Consider the following 22,403-nt stretch of genomic DNA (forward strand, 5'->3'; position numbering starts at 1 on the left):
TTATGGGGTGTGGTTTAGATGTCTTTTCAGCAACCTATCTGGGTCTTCCTCTTGGTGTGGGTCGACCGAAACACAACCTATGGGCTCCTATTATTCAAAGGATTGAGCGACGTTTGGCCACCTGGAAGCGCCGGTTGGTTTCCAAAGGAGGTAGATTAGTGCTTATAAAGGCCGTTCTATCCAATATGCCGATATATTTTCTATCTCTTTTTCAATGTCCCGCCTCGGTTGCTAAACGCATCGAACAAATTCAGAGACGCTTCCTGTGGGGCGGATCAGGGTCTTCCAAGGGGGTCTCCCTGATTAAATGGAGTATGGTCTGCTTGCCTACTAAAAATGGAGGTTTGGGTATCAGGAGGGTTCAGAGTTTTAATCAGGCCCTTATGGGCAAGTGGCTGTGGAGATTTGGCGAAGAACAATCCTCTTTGTGGGTCCGGGTCATTGGAAGTAAGTATGGTTCAGATCATGGGCATTGGGACTCTGTTGATAATTTTAAACTCAAAGGTCTCACGGTTTGGAGGGACATCTTGAAGTTGAAGTCTTTATTTGCTCCTGGCGTCCGATTCAGAGTATATAGGGGGGATCGGATTCGATTCTGGCAGGATCCTTGGTGTTCGGACGATCCTCTTCAAGTGATGTTTCCTGACTTATTCATCGTTTCATCTCAGAAAGAGGCGTGGGTATCGGAATGTTTTGCAAGGGAACATGGGAAGGTGGCTTGGTCTCCTAAGTTTCGCAGAGACTTCTTTGTTAGGGAGTTAAACTCTTACAGCGCCCTCCTCTCCTTATTGGATTCTTGCTTCATCAAGTCTTCGGGCGTAGATCGTCGGATTTGGATTTGGAATCCTTCGGGGATATTTTCAGTCAAATCTTTTTATAACCATCTGATCCCTTCTTTAGTGGAGCATGTGTCCTCCTCGGTTTGGAGACAATCTTGCCCTCCGAGAGTTGCTTTCTTTGGGTGGTCGGTTAGCTGGGGCCGCATTCAAACTATGGATTTTTTGAGGAAACGAGGAATGTGGTTGGTAGATCACTGTCCTCTATGTTTATCCGCTGGGGAATCCATTGACCACCTTTTCATACACTGTAAGGTTGCTCGCCATATTTGGGGTCTTATTTTTTCTCGTTTTGGAATCAGTTGGGTCCCCTCCAACTCTATGGCTGAATTCATTCAGAGTTGGGCCTGGACTCCTTGGAAAAGGAAAGGCAGAACGCTGTGGAAGATGTGTCTCCTGGCCTCATGGTGGTTCTTGTGGAAAGAGAGGAATGCTCGTATCTTTGAAGGGAAGGCTAGATCTCCCTATTGGATTTATATTCAGTTGATAGCTGCGGTCATATCCTGGGCTCGAAGCCTTCCTCTGTTTCGTTTTGTTTCAGCTTTCGACCTCTGGGAAGGATGGTCAATCATATGCTTGGAATCGGCTACCAAAGTGAAAATCCTCCCCTCCTGGATTCCTCCTCCTCCGGGGTCCCTGAAACTTAACTTTGACGGATCGTCTATCGGCAATCCAGGAATGGCAGGAGTAGGGGGGTTATGTAGAAACCACAAAGGGGAAGTCCTCTGGGCATACTCGGGGCCTATCGGAGTGGCAGACTCAAACGAGGCAGAGGTCCGAGCCGTTCATAGCGGGCTTCTCTCGATGCCTCGTCTAGAGTGCGACAAAATTATCGTCGAAGGGGATTCCTTAAATGTTATTCGCTGGCTTTCGGGTAACGCTTCTCCCCCTTGGCGATTTTTGCCTCTCTTAGAGGAAATAGAGGACAGAGCTAAGGGCTCCTCAATAGTTTTTCGCCATGTCAGGAGATCAGCCAATGCGGAAGCAGACACCCTTGCCAAGAAATGAGTCTTTCGGGCCGCGTTTGAGTGCTTTGACTATCTACCTCCTTGAATTATTGTACTGCTATCTTTGTATTATCTTTGTTCCTTCAGGACCACCTCGGTTCTGTTTATATATATATATATATATATATATATATATATATAGAGAGAGAGAGAGAGAGAGAGAAAACGGTTCCTACACATGTGTAGATAAGTTCTCTACACACTAGCTTAAAAAACAGTGGGGCCCCACATTGTTTGGGTGATCCAAGCCATCCATTTTAAAGGCCCTCACATAGATAGGGTGTCCACAAAAAATCAGATCCATAGGATCATCCTAACCATTCGAACTGTGGAGGCAAAAAATGGATTAATTTGTGAAGGTTTAAAGACATCCATTTTACCTCCACAAATCGTAGGGTTGGGATGATCCTATGGATCTGATTTTTTGTAGACACCCTATCTATGTGAGGGCCTTTAAAATGGATGGCTTGGATCACCCAAACAATGTGAGCCCCCACTGTTTTTTAAGCTAGTGTGTAGAGAACTCTCTACACATATGTGTAGGAACCGTTTTCTCATATATATATATATATATATATATATATATATATATATATATATATTCTGTTGCCCTTTTTTTTTTAAAAAAAAGCTGTCAACGTGTTATGAGCGTATACTCAATTTCCAATTCATTATTCTTTACATGGGAATTGCTAGTGTCAAGCTAGTCTGTCGCGGGAGATGATATTTTCACCCCTCTGCAGTATGCTTTCGCCCCCTTTAACGTGATTTGACGTTAAAAAGCGTCAAAGTTGTCCACTGTTTACGTTATAAGGGGGCGAATGGGTACTGCAGAGGGATGAAAATATCATCACCCAATAAAAAAGGCAAGAAAAGTTGGGAAGCTGCAGAGTTTGGTAGCTGTTTAGTTTGGTAATCAGTAGTCTCCAAATCATTAATGCTTAATTAAATGCGTATCCATTAAAATTAGATTTTTCTCCACTTCATGAATGCTAAGTCCATCTTGCTCTCTCTCACACGCAAAATCCTTCTTTTTAGAGGAGCAATTTGGGTCGAGTCGGGTCGGGTCGGGTCGGGTCAGTCTGGTTGGGCTTTTGATAAGAAATAAATCAGAGGAACCAATCCAAACCCGACCCGATTTTATGGTAAAAGCTCAATCTGAATTCGCAAATATCTACCGAGTTGTACACTTGCACCCCTTTTCTTTTCAAGCAAGCAAACGGCCCAACATATACGTGGTGTATAGGATTTTTAGGGGCTTTAAGTAGTGCACAACTATTTAAAAGGGACGTTTTGAGCTTCTTTTTTTTCAGAAATTTTGCGAGAATGATATGGTGCCAGTATGCAATGAGTTATAATATTTAATGAAAATACTTAGAAGAAAGTCACATTGAACTCCCTACTAATTTGGGGTGCAACTCGGGTTGATTTTTGGGAATTCGGGTTGAGCTTTTACCTTAAAATCGGGTCGGGTTCGGATTAGGTATAGGTCGGTTTGGTTTGATTCCTATTCATTTTTTAGTAAAAGCTCAACCCTACCCGACTCAAGTGGCACCCCTACTACTGATAAGTACTTATTGACCTCTACTCTAGCCTTGTTTATGTGATCAGATCCGTCGATCCAAACAGTAACTATAAGTCGGAATACATGATGGGATGATCCCAAGCCGTTGATCCATTTAAGGTTCTGCCAAGAAGGGCTTAGTTGTTGCCTTTTGTAGTCCTTTATAATACACATTGGATGTCTTTTCCGGATGGGAGGCATGAGGGTTGCCTCGTTATGTTCTAAAAGATCATCAGCCCTTAACTGCTTCACATTGTTTTTTTTTTCTTAGAGTATTTGGTGAAACAATTTCCTACGAAGAAAAGCACAGCTGTTGCATATGTATAGGTACAATTTTTCAAGGTTTTATGATGAAAAACAAAATCTGAAAATGATTTTCTCTAAGAAAATGGGACACAGAACAGAGGTTGTTTCACCTCCAATGGGACTAAGTGCCCGAGTAAGAGCCTTCTACGGTTTGGTCAAGGGCTGTGATTAAAATAATGTTTTTTGCTGTGGAATTTATCTTGCGACTAGGTGATACAAAATTGGAAAAATTGCCAATGGGGAGACCAAAACACAAGAATTGTGAACAGAGGACAGACATTTGAAAAATTGTTAGAGAGGGACGAAATGGGGGTTATCAAGTCTCTAAAAGGGGGTTATCAACCCTCTAAATGGGGTTATCAAACTCTCAAAAGGGGGTTATCAACCCTCTTTAACAATTTTTCCTACAAAATTTGATTGAGGAAAGTGAAGCTACAACGCTGTCTTAAAATACAATGGGCCCACATTGTATTGGTGATCCAAGCCATTCATTTGATAGGCCCTCACATTGATAGGGTGTGCCCCAAAAATCAGCTAGGTAGGATCATCCCAACCCTGGCAAAAATGAACGTGTAAAAACCTTCATAAATCTGTCCATTTTTTCCTCTACAGTTTGAAGGGTTGGGATGATCCTACCTAGCTGATTTTTTAGGCACATTCTATCAATGTGAGGGCCTATCAAATGAATGGTTTGGATCACCAAAACAATGTGGGCCCATTGTATTTTAAGCAGACGGTGTGGCTAAGTTAGCTACACCGGCGGTGTAGCTTTACTTTCAAACATGAAATTTTTTTGGGACAAATAATTTCAACATAGTCGAACATAGCTTATACATAAAAGTACAACTGCAGACCCCGTCTTCCATGATCTGAATTAATTCAGCTGTTGATCGTTGTGATGGCGTAAAACTCCTCTGCATCAAATGATTGTAACGCTATGATTTGTTCCTTTCAGATGATGGCTAATGAAAACATTGGCCTATATAAATCTGAGTTTTTATATGGTGTGCACGTACGTGTATAGATGCAATTTTTTTTTTCAAAAAACAGTGTGGCCCACTCCATCTCATGATCGTCCGAACCATTCATTTATTGGCCCCAACATTAATTGGCCGTGTCGTGAAAACCATCTATGTTGGACGGTTCTAGCCCTTTGATTAATTCGAAGGACTGAACATTATAAAAAAATCTAAAATCTAAGGTTTAGGATGATCCTATGGAGATGATCTTCTCGATATGATAAGATATTCGTTTTGGAGCACCGAAAGGAGTAGCGAGGCCGCCCCCCCCCCCCCCCCCCCCCACAAACGGTTGGCTAACGTTTTCCCACCATTTGACCGGTCTCTCTCCACACACACACAAGAGGAACAGTTGGTGGGCCCATCAGAAACCGTTGGCGGAATGGTTGTGATCATCCTACGGAAATGATTTTTGGGGCACAACCTATTTACATTGTGGCCCATCAAATGGACTGCTCGGACCATCCTATGGTCTGGACGGTACACTTCATTTTCAAAAATATGGGTGGGGCCGCCTAAATTGGTACGAACCACACCATAGGATGATCCAAACCATGGACGGCTTGGATCATCCTATGTTGTGGACGGTACGCTTAAATTTGAAACATATTGGTGGGGCCTACGATTGGGTCTTAATGTTAGCGTACGACCAACTCCATAGGATTATCCAAACCATGGACGGCTTGGATCATCCTATGTTGTGGACGGGCCTTAATGTTACTGTACAACCACAAGATGATCCAAACCATTCATTTGATGGGCCAACCCTTTTGGGGGCACAACCCATTTACGTTATGGCCCATCAAATGGACGGCTCGGATCATCTCATATCTTTTCAAAAATATGGGTGGGGCCTAAATTGGGCCTTAATGTTACTGTACGAACCACACCATAGGATGATCCAAACCATGGACGGCTTGGCTCATCCTATGTTGTGGACGGTACGCTTCAATTTGAAAAAATATCGGTGGGGCCTACGATTGGGCCTTAATGTTACTGTACGACCAACTCCATAGGATTTTCCAAACCATGGACGGCTTGGATCGTCCTATGTTGTGGACGGGCCTTAATGTTACTTTACTACCCACTCCATAGAATGATCCAAACCATTCATTTGATGGGCCACAATGTAAATAGGTTGTGCCTCAAAAATCATTTCCATATGATGATCACAACCCTACAATCTATAGAGGTTGCATAAGATGTAGTTTCTATTTAGATCGGAGGGCTAGGATCAGCCTATGGAAATGATATTTTGGGACGCAACATATTTACGTATATGGCCCATCAAATGGACGGTTTGGATTATCATATGGTGTGGTATGCGCGGGGCCTACGTTATTCAAAGATGAGCCCACCATTCCACCAACTGTTCCTGTTGGGCCCACCAACTGTTCCTGTTGATGTGTGTGTGGAGAGAGAGAGAGAGACCGGTCAAATGGTGGGAAAGTGACATATAGTTAAATCCTAACGTTTAACGTTAGCCAGCCGTCAGGGGGAAATAGCCTACTGAGGGGGGGCGTGGAAATCTCCTCGTTTATTGTGTAGTTATACCATATCTGATATCTGGCATTTTTTTTCTTTGAAAAGATAAGCCGACAGATTATGACCACTTTTTCAATGATCTAAACCGTTCATTTGTTGGGCCCCACTGTAAATTGGTTCTGTCCCAAAATTATTCTCCATCGGACGATCCTAAACCATGTAAGTGCAGGGTGTAAAATAGACGACTTAGAAAGTTAGAAAGGCATAAAAAAAAGGAGACAAATAAGATGCATTATTTTACACATATTTTGATTTTATTTTTTTTAAAGGGTATTGATATCCAATGGACATTTTCCTATCGTTAGGATATATTAAGGGGTGGAAAAGCAACCGTTAACTCCAAAAGCATTAAAAATTAACGATTGAATATCCATCAGGGGGTATCACTGCCGAGGTTTTAAATTTCGGTTAGATCCGAAACCGAAATTTTAGCCGAAATCTTGAAACTTCAGGCAAAATTTGGTAACTGGTGCTCGAAATGTCGTTTTTGGGGCCGAAATTAGCAAAATTTATGCAGAAATTATGGTAATTTCGGCTGAAATTTTGTAAAGGAATAAAAGATTAATATTTATTCTTAAATAAAAATCAAATATTTAATCTGAAATTTAGAAATTTGGCACGGTTCGCGAATTTTGGTTTCGGAAGATTTCAGTTTCGGTGTTGACTCCGAAAATTTTGATTTCGGGTCGAAATTTAAAACCTTGATCACTGCCCTAAAAAGTCTCAAAACATGTGTAAGGGCTAATATTGTTTGATGCATGTAGACCTGGCAAAAAGTCACCCGGACTGGGGGTCCACCCGGCCCGCCCGTAAATTATGGGTCCGGGTCACTAATCAGTGACTTGTTTGAAATTGACCCGTGGGTCCACGCGGCCTGTCAAAACTGGGTCGGGCCTGGTGGACCCGCGGGTGACTGTAGAGAAGAGCAAAAGTTTTATTTTGGCCTTTTTCTGTAATTGTCATAAGTTTTGAATTTTCTCTGTAGTTTTTTCGATAATTGTCATGTTTTGGTATTTTTTCTACTTTGCTTCCATTTTTCTGTAATTTTTCACTTAAAACACTAGACCTGGCAAAAGCGACCCGTGCCCGCGGGTCGACTCGACCCACCCGCAAATTTGCGGGCACGGGTCTGAGTTTTAGTGACCCGTCAAAACTAACCCGCGGGTGACCCAACCCGCAAAAACACGGGTCGGGTCGGGTCAACCCGCGAGCACCCGCAGTCACTTGGCTTTTTAAGGGTGGTGATTTTGTTATGCTAATCTAGTTAGATGGCTTTTTTTTTTCTAATGCAAAGGATGGTGATTTTGTCATGCTAATCTATTTTTTAAGGGTTTGATGCCTGAATAGATTATGGCTGGCACCATAGAATATAAATAGGTTGTGGCTAGCACCATAGGTTGATCCCAACCCTCCGATTTGAATGTTAGATGGTTGATCACTTGATCCTAACCCTCTATAGATCGGAGCGTTAGGATCAACCTATTGAAATGATTTTTGGGGCACAACCTATTTAGGCTGTGGGCCATCTAATGGACGGTTTGGATCATCCCACGGTGCTGGCCATACCCCCCTCATCAAAATCCAGTGATAACATTTTCCAAAATAAACAACTGTTTGAATTTGTGGGTGACCCGCGGGTTGACCCGGCCCACCTGCGGGCCGCGCGGGTCACCTAAATTCTGACCCGCAAAAATGCGGGTCATCTCCTGACCCGACCCGTGTGACCCGCACCCCCATCACCCGCGAGTTGACCCGGCCCGACCCACCCGTTTGCCAGGTCTATAAAACACAGTACCGACATGATTCTTATTTATTGCTAGCCACCTTTGCACAAATCGTACTTCTTCCGATCTTTGTAGCAAAGGATGTGCGACAAGCCGACAAGAAGCATCGGCGAAGGTGGCTAGCAAATCCCTATATATAAAATAAAAAAAACATCTTAAAAAATACGTCAAAAATCCGGGAGACCCGCGGGTCCAAGCTCAATGACCCGTAAAATTTTCCTGCCCGTTTGACCCGGACCCGTACGGACCGGATCAAACCCGGCCCGGCCCGCCCGTTTGCCAGGTCTAGATTCATGGGATTTTAACCAAACCGCTGGACCCCACTTGCACTTTTGCCGCGTATCAATAACCTCCTTCCAAGAGAAGTCAGAAAAAGAAATGTGAATTTGCTTGAGCAGGTTAATTAAAAGGCAGTGATATTTCCCACCCTTTAACAGAAATCGTTAGCTTTTAAGGGGAGTAGGACTAGTCCCTACGGATACACGCAATGACCCAACTGACCACGTGTGTCAGGTAAGTCGGGGGAGGGGGAGGTCGACGCTTGAAATCTTACACGAGTAAATGCTTAGGGTACAAAAGTCAGCCAACCAAAATAACTTCTCACCGAGCCATAAAAAAGTGGCCAAAGTTAAAACACGAGCTTACATTAGTCTGTAAAAATCCCGAATCCAGTTGTTTAGGAAAGTTGGGTTTTAGCTCAGATATCATAATTTGTAGGGGGGAGAGAAAAATAAAAAAATCCAGCTAGTGACGTGAGAGCTTCATTTAACCAACCCATCTGCCCTCATTCATTGCTGCTCCAACAAGCCTTTAAATCCCTTCCCTACCCTAGTAGCACTCTCCTATCCCCACATCAAACATAGAAGAAAAGAAGAAGAAGAAGAAGAAACACACACGACTCCTCCCCTTTTTCTTCTTCTTCTACACAATATGCCGACGACCCCGTTGCCGGATTTCTCCAATTCCGTCAAGCTTAAGTACGTGAAGCTCGGTTATCAATACGTTGTTAACCATTTTGTCACCTTTATTCTCATTCCTATCATGGCCAGAATCTTACTTGAAGTCATCCGGCTCGGGCCCGATGAGGTCATTGGTTTTTGGAAATCCCTCAACTTCGACCTAGTCCAAATCCTTTGCTTCTCCTTTCTCATCGTCTTCATCGCCACCGTCTATTTCACGTCGAAGCCCCGCCCCGTCTATCTCGTCGACTATGCGCTCTACAAACCCCCCGTCAGTTGTCGTGCTCCCTTCGCCACTTTCATGGAACACATGAAATTAAGCAATCCTAATGACCAAAAGAGCGTAGATTTCCAAATGAGAATTTTGGAAAGATCTGGTCTAGGAGATGAGACCTCCCTCCCTCCCGCGAGTCACTACATACCCCCCAACCCCACCATGGAAGCTGCGAGAGGCGAAGCCCAACAAGTTATTTTCTCGGCCATTGATTCTCTACTTGAGAGAACAGGAATCAAACCCAAAGATATTGATAATCTCGTCGTGAATTGCAGTATGTTCTCGCCCACGCCGTCGTTATCAGCTATGGTGGTAAATAAGTACAAGATGAGGAGCAATATAAGGAGCTTCAATCTCTCCGGCATGGGCTGTAGCGCCGGGCTTTTATCCATTGACCTGGCCCGGGATCTCCTCCAAGCTCACCCCAATTCGTTCGCTTTGGTGATCAGCACCGAGATCCTCACGCCCAACTGGTACTGTAAAACAACCAATTACTTAGCTTAGAGGGGGTGTTATTTAATCTTTTATACTTTAACACTCTCTTTCACATTTAATTTATAGGGCACGTTTGGCTACCATTAATTTTTTTTCCCATGATCAACTACTGTCTCCAAGTAGTGAGAGAGGAGTAAGATGGGTTAAGTGGCTAAAAATCAGCAAACAAAAATCAAGACGCTAGTGTCTTAAGTAGAGTGTTTTTGTATATTGATTTGTAGCCACTTCTTACCTTAATATTAAGGAGTTATTGGGTTTTGAACCTGTACACATGGCAATAGCTTTGTAGCATGTGAAACAACCAAGTAGTCCAAAAGCTTAAGCTGTTAGAGATGGTTAATTATTTATATTTTAATAGGTACGGAGGAAATCAACGGTCGATGTTGCTTCCCAACTGCCTTTTCCGTATGGGTGCGGCCGCGATCCTCTTATCGAATCGCCGGAAAGATCGTCGGCGGGCAAAATACCGTCTCATGCACCTGGTTCGAACCCACAAAGGCGACAACGACAAGGCCTACCGATGTGTCTACGAGGAGGAAGACGCGCAGGGGCATTCCGGCATATCTCTATCGAAAGATCTCATGGCGATAGCCGGCGAGGCATTGAAATCCAACATCACGACGATCGGACCGTTGATTCTCCCGGCATCAGAGCAGCTCCTCTTCCTCTTCACACTCATCGGACGGAAGATCTTCAACCCCAAGTGGAAACCTTACATTCCCGACTTTAAGATGGCAGTCGAACACTTCTGTATCCACGCCGGGGGTCGAGCTGTGATCGACGAGCTCGAGAAGAACCTCCAACTGTCAGCGGAACACGTAGAGGCGTCTAGGATGACACTCCACCGTTTTGGAAACACATCCTCGTCCTCGTTGTGGTACGAATTAAACTACATAGAGAGCAAGGGAAGGATGAGGAAGGGTGATCGAGTGTGGCAGATCGCGTTCGGGAGCGGGTTTAAATGTAACAGTGCTATATGGAAGTGTAACCGGACCCTCAAGACACCCGTCGACGGGCCATGGGCGGACTGTATCTATAAATACCCAGTCCATATTCCAGACGTTGTCAAGCTCTAGATTGTTACTTCCTTCTTTAATTTCTTCTCTATCCCCCATCGGTTCGGGTTCGGATCCGGTCCTATTCGAATTTATTTCTCTCGTAAAATCATACACCTGCAATTGTAATTTCACCAAATTAAAGAATGGGTTTTATGTATCGTACCTATCAATGTAGAGACAGAGCATGGCAGTAACTCAGTAAGTACGCACCACAGCAGAAGCTTCTTTAATCTTTCTTACTTGTGTCACCTGAATCAAGACTGAGATAGAACGATAGCTAGTTTTGATTGCTTTGTTTTTCTCGTACGATAGCTTGCTTTGATTGCTGCTTTTTTTTTAATAGGTCTCGTGTTAACTGCGTGGAATTAATTTCTTTGGTTGTTGGGTCTTTTCCTGTATAGAAATGTAACGTCTCTATCATTTTAGTTCTCACTGTTGTAATTTCTTCTTTTCTTCTTACAGAAATACACTTCTGTTGGCCGTCCCTTCAGAAAGTTATGAGGGCCGATTTATTCAACTACAAATCTTAACGGAGTGTAGTGGAAGATACCACCATGTTTGGCTTATTATGGTCAAGGGATAGTGATGGTCGTATTAATTTATTACGGCAGTATTAGGGTTGATTGTGTAAGTGGCTTGCGATTTATGATATGGACCATCTATGTGATGGGCCCTACTATGAATGATTCATGCTACAAAAATCATACTAGTCGAGTGATCTTACTGATCAGTGAAATTTTTTTTTTAAAGTGGTTAGATAGAAAAACGATAAATGTGTTTAGCCTTTTATGGTCAAGGACTCAAGAAGCCAATAATAGGTTGATTGCATATGGGTGGCTCTACGATCAGAAGATCAAGGCTTCGATCCCATATGAAGTGTCTCCCTAAGGGTGGACCATGATACAAAAGTAAGTTCTAGGCATAGAGTCACCATGGGGATCAATTGCCAAATAAGTGGGTATTATATTATCTTTAAGTAACATTTTTGGATTAATATTATAATTAGAGGAACCACTAGGCATAGAGTCACGATTTTTTTTTGATGAGTGCTCATTTGTTCAGATCTGATGAATCTAAGATATAGTCATCAGGCATAATCTTGCGGGACATCATCGGGCACCGTCCCACTTGGTATTCTTCCTTTCCAAACAGACATCCCATGTGTAAGATAAAATTCTACAAAAATCAATGGTTTACTCATCCATGGTGGAAATCATAAATGAGGCTTGATGGATTAAGGGCCTAGGATATTCCAATCAAGGTCTTCCGAATATTTTGTTGGAACCCTAAATGCGGGACCAAAACGTTGTTTTTCTTTGATTATTTTGATTTAACTAAAATTAAGTTGATGGAGACCTAGGTCAAATGGTTAGGATTTTGTGTTTAAATGCATTGCCAATGGAGTGAAAGAGGGTAAGGGATGTAATAAGTGTTCAATTGGGGGTATTCCTATCATTTCCATGATGCGAGGAAAGTATAAATTTTTTTTTTTTTTTTGATAGGTTAGCTGGATATGAGCCTATGACCCTCAAGGTTGAGGTACAAAGCTTCAACCACTTGAAGTAGTACACCTCCAACCCCTTAATTTATAAATTATAACAGGGACCAGAGCACACATGAAATATGACCTCCACTTTTATTCTTACAAGTTAAATGTTTTTTCGATACTGTATATAAAGTGAAGCCCCCTCTTACTTTTTAGAGACCTATCTAGAATCGATTTCCCAAGTTTGGGGCTCCCACCTGGCCCTTAATAAAATCCAAAAAATCTCTCCTTTTGTTCAAATTGAAACCAAGTCACATGCTCCATTCTCAATGTTAGGGTTTGAGGGGGAACCCAGGGGCCTTTTATAAGAGAAAATGTATATCGCGCCAGAATTTAGGGGGCGTTTGGATGCCTGGAAAATGACTACCAAACCCTACATTTTTCAGTTTTCAAGGAAAATTGCCAACCTAGACCTTGGAATGTCTTTTTAAGTGTGATGTTAATTTTCATAGAAAAAATCCATAAAATTTCCCCTAGATCGGAGTTTCTCTCCTCTTTTTAAAAAGAGGGCTATGAAATGGCTTTTTTACGAAATTGCCGAAACACTCACCGGTTTTTTTTTTTTTTTTAAAAGGCCTACAGAACTGGTATCAAGCATTAGTAATTGCACTGCGGGAATGATGATGACCCAATTCTTTTCTCATTAGCTTGGATGTCAAGTGAAAAGATATGTTGAAAGCCATATGTAACCAAAAATTAATTCGTATAACAAATTAAATTCTTTAATTAATATGTGCAGACATCACAAGAACAGTTGGCTAGTCAGGCAATTGAGGCTGAGTTGAAGTTGTGAAACTACCAATTACTCCAAAAGCTTAAGCCGTTGAAGTATAAAGGCACGTGTGGCCCCCTTTAACCGAACTAACCGAATGATCAAAATGTCCATTCAATTTCAGTTTTTTCGGTTTTTAGAAATTTCGGTTTCGATTTCGGTTGCTTAATGTAGGTAACCGAAATTGGAACGGTTATTTCGGTTCGGTCGGCTCGTTTATAACCGAATGAACACCTGTACCATGCACAAGGAATTGTTGGGTTTTGAACCCAAGACCTCCCACGAGGAAATGGCTCCGATACCATGTAACAACCAATTACTCCAAAAGCTTAAGCTGGTAGAGTTGGTGTTATTTAATAATTTATACTTCAACAAGAGTACAGTTTTGAGAGAGAACATGGTCAGTCATTGGCGATAGTCATGCTGGGGGAATTATTTTACAGCTAGATGTTAATTGAGCCTTAAAAAACCCTGTTCCTCTTATAGACTCTATGAACCAATATTACTTTAAAAAACAATGGAGATACTGCTATAATATTCTAAAGAGAATACACTTTGAAAGTGATCAGGAACTTTAAATTTCACTCTCTTAATCAAAGAAATGATGTATGAAATACCCATAATGAATTCGTTGTGGGAGTGGTATTCCAGTCCCACAAATTTTAATTTTTGGGGGTTTCCTAGTTAAGATATTATATTAGGGCTCTCCAATACTTACTAATCTTGGACCGGATCTCGGTTTAGGGGGTGACAATGTAAGAATATGACAAAGATATCTAGTCAGATTTGTCATTGTTATGACCCGGGTAGAACTCACCCTTAAAAAGCTAGCCGCTAAGAGGAGGGTGTTCAAGTCCTTATAAGCCCTTCCACATCTGTTACATTTTCAGACATGGTGTCTTTGCTTTTGCATGGAACCCCAACAGCGGTAAGACTAGTTTTCTTGGAAGATTTTGAATATCTTATAAGTTTCTACATATGTTGTGCCCATTTCAAATGGGCACAACTTTTTGCGAGACCAGGAGAAATGTGACTGTTATCGGTGTGATACCAACGAACACAAGTCTTTATTTTGAATTTATTGGGTCGAATGGCCATTCATCATCTTCCCGGCTATTCATCATCTTTCCATAGCTAATCCTATACTAGGATGTTCATTGTGGCTTTCACAAAAAAATAAATCTCATGAATGGATCATATCAATAATGTCCCAACCATTGATCTTCCATCACTCACGAGCGGGGCTAGTCACATATCTGGCTCGTTGCAATCTTATTTCACCATGCCCATGTCTCTGAGTCCCTTCTTTTTAAAATATTTAGGTTACTGATATTGGCACTACCATGTTTTAATAATTGCACAAACTCAGTTTGTCTTTTATTTTAATTGGCTCCCGTGAGCTTTTTTGGAACCATAATAAGCCTCCTTTTTTTTTTGTGAACAGCTGAAAACTAACCTTTGATAGCTGTTTAAATAATAAAAGACAAGATGAGTCAGAGAAGTTGTCAAAACATGGTAGTGCAAACATTTGTAGCCTATATTTATCATACATCTCTATAGTTATTCCCATTGTTAAGGGATCTACAACCATTTCGATCAAAGACAAGTATTCTATACTGGCCCTAATCTTTTTTTTAGACTACAGTAACAAAATAGTGAAGACGAAGATGAGGTCATTTTGGTCTTTTCATTGTACAACGCCACTCCTCAATGCAAACCATATACACTACCAGCCCAATACTAGCCCTAATCTAGATTATATATATATATATATATATATATGTATATATATATAATTTTTTTTTTGGATGAAATAGGGTATCCCCACTCCATTTTAGGGCAGGACAAAAAATATAATTTTAATGAACATGTTCATTGAATGTATCTAAAATTTTCTGATCATAATCTATACATAATGGTCTGCTCTCACTGCTATAAATGTATACACAATAGTTTGCTCCCAACTTTTAGGCATTTTATCAACACTTATTCTCTGTGTTCGATTTCTCAAATATGTGTATTTTGCTCAGCTTTTCCTCTCTAATATGTCCTAGAGATATATCATCTCTAATTTCTAAGCTTAGATAACTCAATTAGTGATGAATTGAGGTGCTACCAAATAGAGATAAGGGAAAAAAGACCAATAATTTGTGTTTTATTTCTGAAATCGCAGTCGAATGGCGACATAACTTGATTTCATGTCAGATTGGCGTCATACGAGAGATGACAAAAATGCCCTTTGAGGCAATTTTACCTCCTTTCTCATTTCTCACATTTTCGAAGAGTTGGTGAAATGTGGGGTTGTGTCGACCCCCCAGTTTTCCTGACTCGACCCCACTTTACCTAACACGACCTAACATTTACACAACATGACCACACTCTTTTCGACACGACCTGACATTTTACTAACAAGACCCAAAATTTCACCATTTTTACACGACCTCAATTTTTCTGATCCAAGCTGATATTTTCCAACTTTTGCCGACTCGACCTGAACTTTTCCTTCTTTTTTCTTCATATTTTCTTATGCCTTCCATTTTTTTTCTTCTTTCTCTTGTTTTCCATTTTTCATGTGTCTTCCATTTTTGCCGGTATCAATTCTTCTTTTTCCTTTTCTATTCTCCTCTTTTCTTCCTCGTCCTCTTATTTTCCATTTTTTCTATTGTAGATTATTTTTTCCTTCTTCTATCTCCTCTTTTCTTCCTCTTCCTCTCCATCTTCTACTTCCTCTTCCTCTTCCTCCTCTTCTGAGTTATAGAGATGGTCATCAGCGGTGATGGAGGTCATTTTGGTTTTTCAGCGTACAACGCCACTCCTCAATGCAAACCATATACACTACGAGCCCATCGATATTTCATAAATATAATGCAATTTCTACGTAAATTTCCCTAGGGATAATAACTAGAAATGGTCATATTAACAAAGCATTAAGAAGCAAGAATTATATAAATAGTAGTTTGACCGGCTGCAAGTGTGTAAAAGTTACACAATAATTTCCAAAAATCATAATCCTTATACTATATATAAAGCGTGAATAAGGGGTTAAAGTCATCCTCACTTTCTCGTTATTTCCGTTCATGTCCCACAGCTTTTGCATTGACATTTAATAAGGGGTTAAAGTCATCCTCACTTTTTCATTATTTCCATTCATGTCCCACAACCTAGCACACATTTCTGATTTTCTTTAGGGGTATTCTCGGCATTTATGTTGGGCAATAAATACGCAAACGTCCAAAAATAATGCCATTAACTTTTTCTTTTACCATTTACTTGCTGATATCTAACATCTACATATATGAGAAATTATTTGAAGGTAAAAACGTAATCTACATACAAAAAGTACCGACACATGGTACCTGTCTATGACAATTAAGGCAAAAACTACCAAGAAGAAGTAAAGTCATATGATAATGACGAAAGAACTACTTTTTATTACTCATGAAGGACACTTGCAAAATATTGACGGATTCCGGGCACCTAAAGAGGAACAACAATTGTGGAAACCTCTATCGATTGGAGGGCTAAGATCAGCCTCGATTGGAGGGCTACGATCAACAAATGGAAATGATTTTACGGGCACAACCAATTGATGTTGTGTTCCATCCATGGTTCAAAATTTTGGTATCGGTAACCGTTTCGGACCTCACCGAAAACCGAAATTTCGGCGAAATCTGAAATTCAGTCCGAAATTTCGACGAAATCCGAAATTTGGTAATTTGGTTAGAAATTTCGGACCGACTTTTCGAAATTTCAAACCAAACCGAAATTCTGAAATTTCGGCCGAAATTTTATAATACTTTTTTTTAATAAATAATGGCATTTAATCGAAATTTCGGACCGAAATTTCAGAACTAAATTTAAAAACATGGTTCCATCACATGGACCATTTGGATCAACCTATAACCCTCTATAGATCGGAGGGTTCGGATCAACCTATGAAAATTATTTTTGGGGCACAACCTATGTAGGCAGTGGCCCATTTAATGGACGGTTTGGATCATCCTATGGTACGGGCCATACCGTACATTTGTCTCCCCCTGCTAAATTTTGCAGGGGTATATTTGTCATCCCGGTCACTTACTTTGCCCCTAGAAAACATCCAAAAGTTATCGCTTTCGTTCCCAACTTTTGCTTAAATTCCTTTTACATCAGGAAAAGTTCCCTGTGTATCCAATTTCTGATGGTTATTTTTGTCAATTCCAATGCCAATGACCCTTACACGTCCGTCCAAAGACTCCAAACGAAACCCTATTAACTGCCCGTTTGGCATTCGCTGGATTCCCTTCCTGAAAACTCCACTGCTCTCAACCGCCTCCTTCTCACCGCCTCTCCTCTCAAAGTCTCGTCACATGCTTTTATTTTTGCTTCTCTTCTATGTCCTGCTCTGGGTATCGTTTTCTCTTTGAACATAAATATATTTTATTTTTATTTTTCATTCATTAATGAAGGAGACTGGTAAGAACTATATATGGATTCCGAACCGGGCTATTCTCCCTCCGGCAAACGAACCAAAAATGAGTTTTCTTGCTTCTTTTTGTTTTCCATTTTTTCCCTTTAAATGGATGGATTTTAATTAGGGATCCTGAGTTTTGTTTTGGTTTTTAGAATGACCAAATTTTAGGGGATATCTTTAAACATGGATTATTAATTCTTTTTTTGTATGAGGATTTTGATTGTGCGTTTTTCTCTTCTAAAAGAGGATTTTGATTTTTCGGTTCTTTTTTGCTTTTTCCTATCACAAATTTTGGTTCTGGATGTTCTTTTCTTCAGTTTCTCCGAACGGGGTCTTTTATTTAAATAGATCTCTAGAGTCTTTCATCAATTTCTTCGTTATGCCCTTCCAGTTGTCACCAAGCAAAACCTAAAAAAACATACTGCAACCCTTCATCTCCTTCCCAAACCCATTTCAAGGTAATGTGAGTTAATGTTTTATAAAATCCCTCATCGGATGCCTGTCAGTGTTTTATGTGAGTTAGTGTTTTAAACACTTGGACAACGATGATTTCAGGTTATACACCGAATCCACAGGTTGATTTTCACGAAAGCTCATTGTTGGGGCTTTTGGATTATTGGAAATTTTTTGAAAATGAAAAATATTTATAAAAGTTAAGACTTCTTTGTATGTATAGAAAGATAACTCGAACCGATCCTGATTTTTAATTAGAAAGAGTTTCAATGTATGATGATTTCCTCTAGATCAACTATAAGCATATCATTTTCCTAAAAATTGTGGGAAGAAAAAGGTTCTTAAAAAAAAAAAAATCTCATCGACAATGTCTTTCTTGTAATCCAAACAGGGCCAAAATTCTCTAAGATTGACCAACCGCTAAACATTATGCATGCGTGCTGATATGCTTGGCCCCCATTGTTTGGGTGATCCAAGCCATCCATTTTAAAATACAGTGGGGGCCCACATTGTTTGGTTGATCCAAGCCATCCATTTTAAAGGCCCTCACATAGATAGGGTGTCTACAAAAAATCAGATCCATAGGATCATCCCAACCCTACGATTTGTGGAGGTAAAATGGATGTCTTTAAACCTTCACAAATTAGTCCATTTTTTGCCTCCACAGTTCGAATGGTTAGGATGATCCTATGGATCTGATTTTTTGTGGACACCCTATCTATGTGAGGGCCTTAAATATGAATGGTTTGGATCACCCAAATAATGTGGCCCCCAATGTATTTTAAGCTAGTGTGTAGATAACTTATCTACACATATGTGTAGGAACCGTTTTCTCATATTCTATTACTATAGTCATTTTCTTTATTCATTCATCCAAAAGTTTTTGTCCGTGGCTAATGAATATATTTGCACGGGCCCAACAAATGAACGGTTTGGATCTTTGAACAAGGTGTGTGTATTTTTTTTTTTAAATAGAGTGGGGCCCACCTTGTTAAAAGATCTAAATTATTCAATTGTTAGGCCCAAAGTAAATAAGTCGTACCCAAAACTCATCTCCATATGATAATCCTAACCTGCCTATCCTCGTAGATTTCTAATGATATCCTAACTTCCTAACTTCCTGATCTTCGAACAAAGTGGGCCCTAGTGTTTTTTTTTTAATATGTTCACAGGCTCCATATAGTGAGTATTTATTAGGAAATCCATTGCCTTGTTCAAAGATCCAAGCCGTTCCTTTGTTGGGCCCAATGTAAATAGCCTTTCTCCTAAAAAAATCATTTCCACGAGACGAACTTAACTCTTCAATTTGTTGATTTGTTATATGGTGTCTTCCGCGTATACATTAAAGGGTTAGGATGCTCTTATGGAGATGATTTTATGGGCAAGGCCTATTTACAATGGGGTCCAACAAATAAATGGGTTGATCTTCGAATAAGGTGGGCTAAGAGTTTTTTTTTTTTTTTTTTTTCTAATACGTGATAATCCCCCAAGGAGTTTTAAGGATATGTACGGGTTCTGAGAATGAAAATTGTGATGGTGTGTACAGTCAGAGAGAGAGAAAGAGTGAGAGAGAGAGGTATGGGCTTCACAACCGGTTAAATGGGAACAGGGGGTGAATTTATCCAAGACCCAAAAAAAGGGTTTTCCATAAGGCTCTATTCACTTGCGTTCCCGGGAAAGCAAATCCCTGGAAAACAGCCTCTTTTTTCCTGGACAAGACAGAATTCTGGTGTTCACTTGCTTTCCTGATAAAGTAATAACCCTAGGTGGAAAATGTCAAATAATGACACGGAAATTGCCAAAATTGATGTGGAAATATCTCTTTTCTCACAAGTGTGGGAAACCAAATCCCACTATTTTAGTCGGATTTGCTTTCTAAGGAAAACTAGTGAAATAAGGTGGACAAGCAGTTTCTTGAGAAACCTTTTCCTGCACAATTCCTGCGCACGTGAACAAGAGCGGGAAACCTTTTCCTACACAGTTTCCCTGGATTTCTTTTCCTAATGCCACGTCAGATTCCCGGGAAACCTTTTCTTGTCCTTTCCCGGAAAAACAAGTGAACAAAGCCTAAATGGGTGATCAAACATTGAATCACTGTGAGTATCTTGGTGGTCCTGACTTTTGGTGGTGTTTCTTGACTCCTCTTCCTGCTCTATTGATCAGAAGGGTAAATTTATTACGGCCCAGCAAAAAATTCCAAATAGAATCCATAGGTGGAAAGTACCAAAACGTGTGGGTGGCAATACCAATCGGCTTTCTTGCAGTATTCCAATTATACTGGCAATACCAAATTCGCAACACAACTGGCGGGAGTGATGATAAGCCAACCCACTTGGCTTGTTATGGGTCCCATTGATTAAACCAACCGAAACTGTGGGCTAGAATTCCCTGTGACTTCATGTGAAAGGGTGCACATACTAAAACAGGCCTAGAATTTGAAGCTTCAACCCGAAGAAAGAAAACTATACTCTACTAAGACATAAATGTAATGTATGAGCTGTGCTTCTTTTGATTCTTGGATGCAAAGGAAAAGATTCTACATGTAATGAACACATAAGCTAGCTGAATGCGGCCCAATAGCAACCCTACTCTGTTTCTGTCAGTTATATTTCAGCTAAAATAAAGAGAAACAGGCTTCCATTACCAAAATTCCAGGGTGGGGAAAATGGTGTTCTGAAGGATATGCCATTCATTCTCAAGATTTTCGACTGACAAACAAGCGTCTGAAAATGAAAGAGAAGGGACACTGAATATGAGTTCAAAAGTGCCAAGACTTCTCTGTGAAACGCCCACACAGCGACTTTGATAGGTAAAAAAGCTTCCATTCATTTACTTCATTTGTGGTGTGGACTGTGGAGTTCCATGCCGCACTGTCCCAACCCAACTATCATGACACACGTGTACGGTGATTGGGTCATCCATTCATTACCCGATGAATGATCTTTAAAATGGATGGTAGCTATGTAACATGGTTATTGAACTGAAAGGAGTTCTGCAAAATGCTAATTAACAACCGACTAAATGAGATGTAAGGCATGGAAAGAGATGTAGAATAGGAGAAGGAGGTAAAATATAATAATAATAATAACAAGGACAATTTCCGCCATTTCATCTCAGCCGTTTATCTATCCATACGGGCTCATCATTGATACGGGTGTCAATGGACGCCCATAAGATTGTGTCCACCTAGACTTTGGATCCTTTACCGTTTGGTTGCCGGGTTTTTTTCTTTTCCTGGGATTTATGTGGGTAAAGGTAGGAGACAAAAGAGGGGACAAGCATTAATTAGAGAAAGATATTATGATGAGTGGAAAGAGAGGGTAGAGAGAGAAAGAGAAACCACCATTTTCAAGATAAAATTTTGCTGATGTCAACAAGAAAAAGCTGATGTGGCCACTAAATATTCTCCAACTCCTGAATACAACCGTTCATTAGAGTGTCCTAGGTCCTACTTATGTTGTACTACGCTCATTAGCCATATTATATAAGACGCAAACATCAAGACCTATCACTCCCTTATTAATGTTATGAGAATACACCTTATGAATAGAAGTAAATAAATAAAAATATGAAGGATATTTTTGTTGTATTGGCACCCACCCTTTGGTTCTAGGGCGCCCCATCAGATTTTGTGAGATAATTCCGAACCTTAGGACATATATCCAATAGGCACGGTAGGCAACGAGCTGTGCTGCCCAAATCTTGTCCATTCAATATGTTCAGATCCATCCGAATCTGTAATCATCAGACAATTTCAACTATTCAATCTGTGCAATTTTGGGCATTGAATGATTTCTGGAGCCAAAATCACCATACATTTGGCAACCCTGTATATGCTTTGCCCATGTCTTTAATCAGGTGTATCCAACACACGTGCAAATGATCTTGATCATTCATCTCATAGGCCACATTAGAAATTTAGAAGTCTCCATCTTCCCCAGTGGACCCAAAACATTCCATCCAACAGAATACGCTGTTCTCGAGAAAACGACAGCCGTCTTTTATGCCGAGAAAGTATAATGTTTTCGCCCCTTGTAGGATAATGCGCTCCACTGTTAACGTGAATTGTGGGCAGACTTGAAACGCTTTTTGGGGAATGATAAATTCCCACTCCCTGTAGGATAATTCGCACCCCCTTATAACGTGAATTGTGGGTTGTGGCAAGACTTTTAACGCTTTTTGACGTCAAAGTCACGTTACAGTGGGGCTCATTAGAGTGCCAAAAGTTATTACCGCGAATCTGGTAATTGATTCGCTTTCCCTAAAATCCAGTGGGGCCCTTCCACGTGTTCTCTTCGAGTACTGTCCTGGTTCTTTCCCCCCTTTTTCTTC

General features: G+C 40.7%; 1 protein-coding gene across 1 annotated transcript; it reads left to right on the top strand.

Moving 5' to 3' along the window:
- The first annotated feature begins 8,880 nt into the window (after positions 1-8,880).
- Positions 8,881-11,079, top strand: LOC143877688 (3-ketoacyl-CoA synthase 6-like). Its single transcript, XM_077379879.1, has 2 exons — positions 8,881-9,767; positions 10,148-11,079. Exons 1-2 carry the CDS (start codon positions 8,992-8,994, stop codon positions 10,863-10,865), a joined length of 1,494 nt encoding a protein of 497 aa, XP_077235994.1. The 5' UTR covers positions 8,881-8,991; the 3' UTR covers positions 10,866-11,079.
- The last annotated feature ends 11,324 nt before the right edge of the window (positions 11,080-22,403 follow it).

The sequence above is a fragment of the Tasmannia lanceolata genome, unplaced genomic scaffold (genome assembly GCF_043159265.1).
Source record: "Tasmannia lanceolata isolate RefF3 unplaced genomic scaffold, GAP_Taslan_0.1 ptg000005l, whole genome shotgun sequence".
Classification (NCBI taxonomy): Eukaryota; Viridiplantae; Streptophyta; class Magnoliopsida; order Canellales; family Winteraceae; genus Tasmannia; species Tasmannia lanceolata.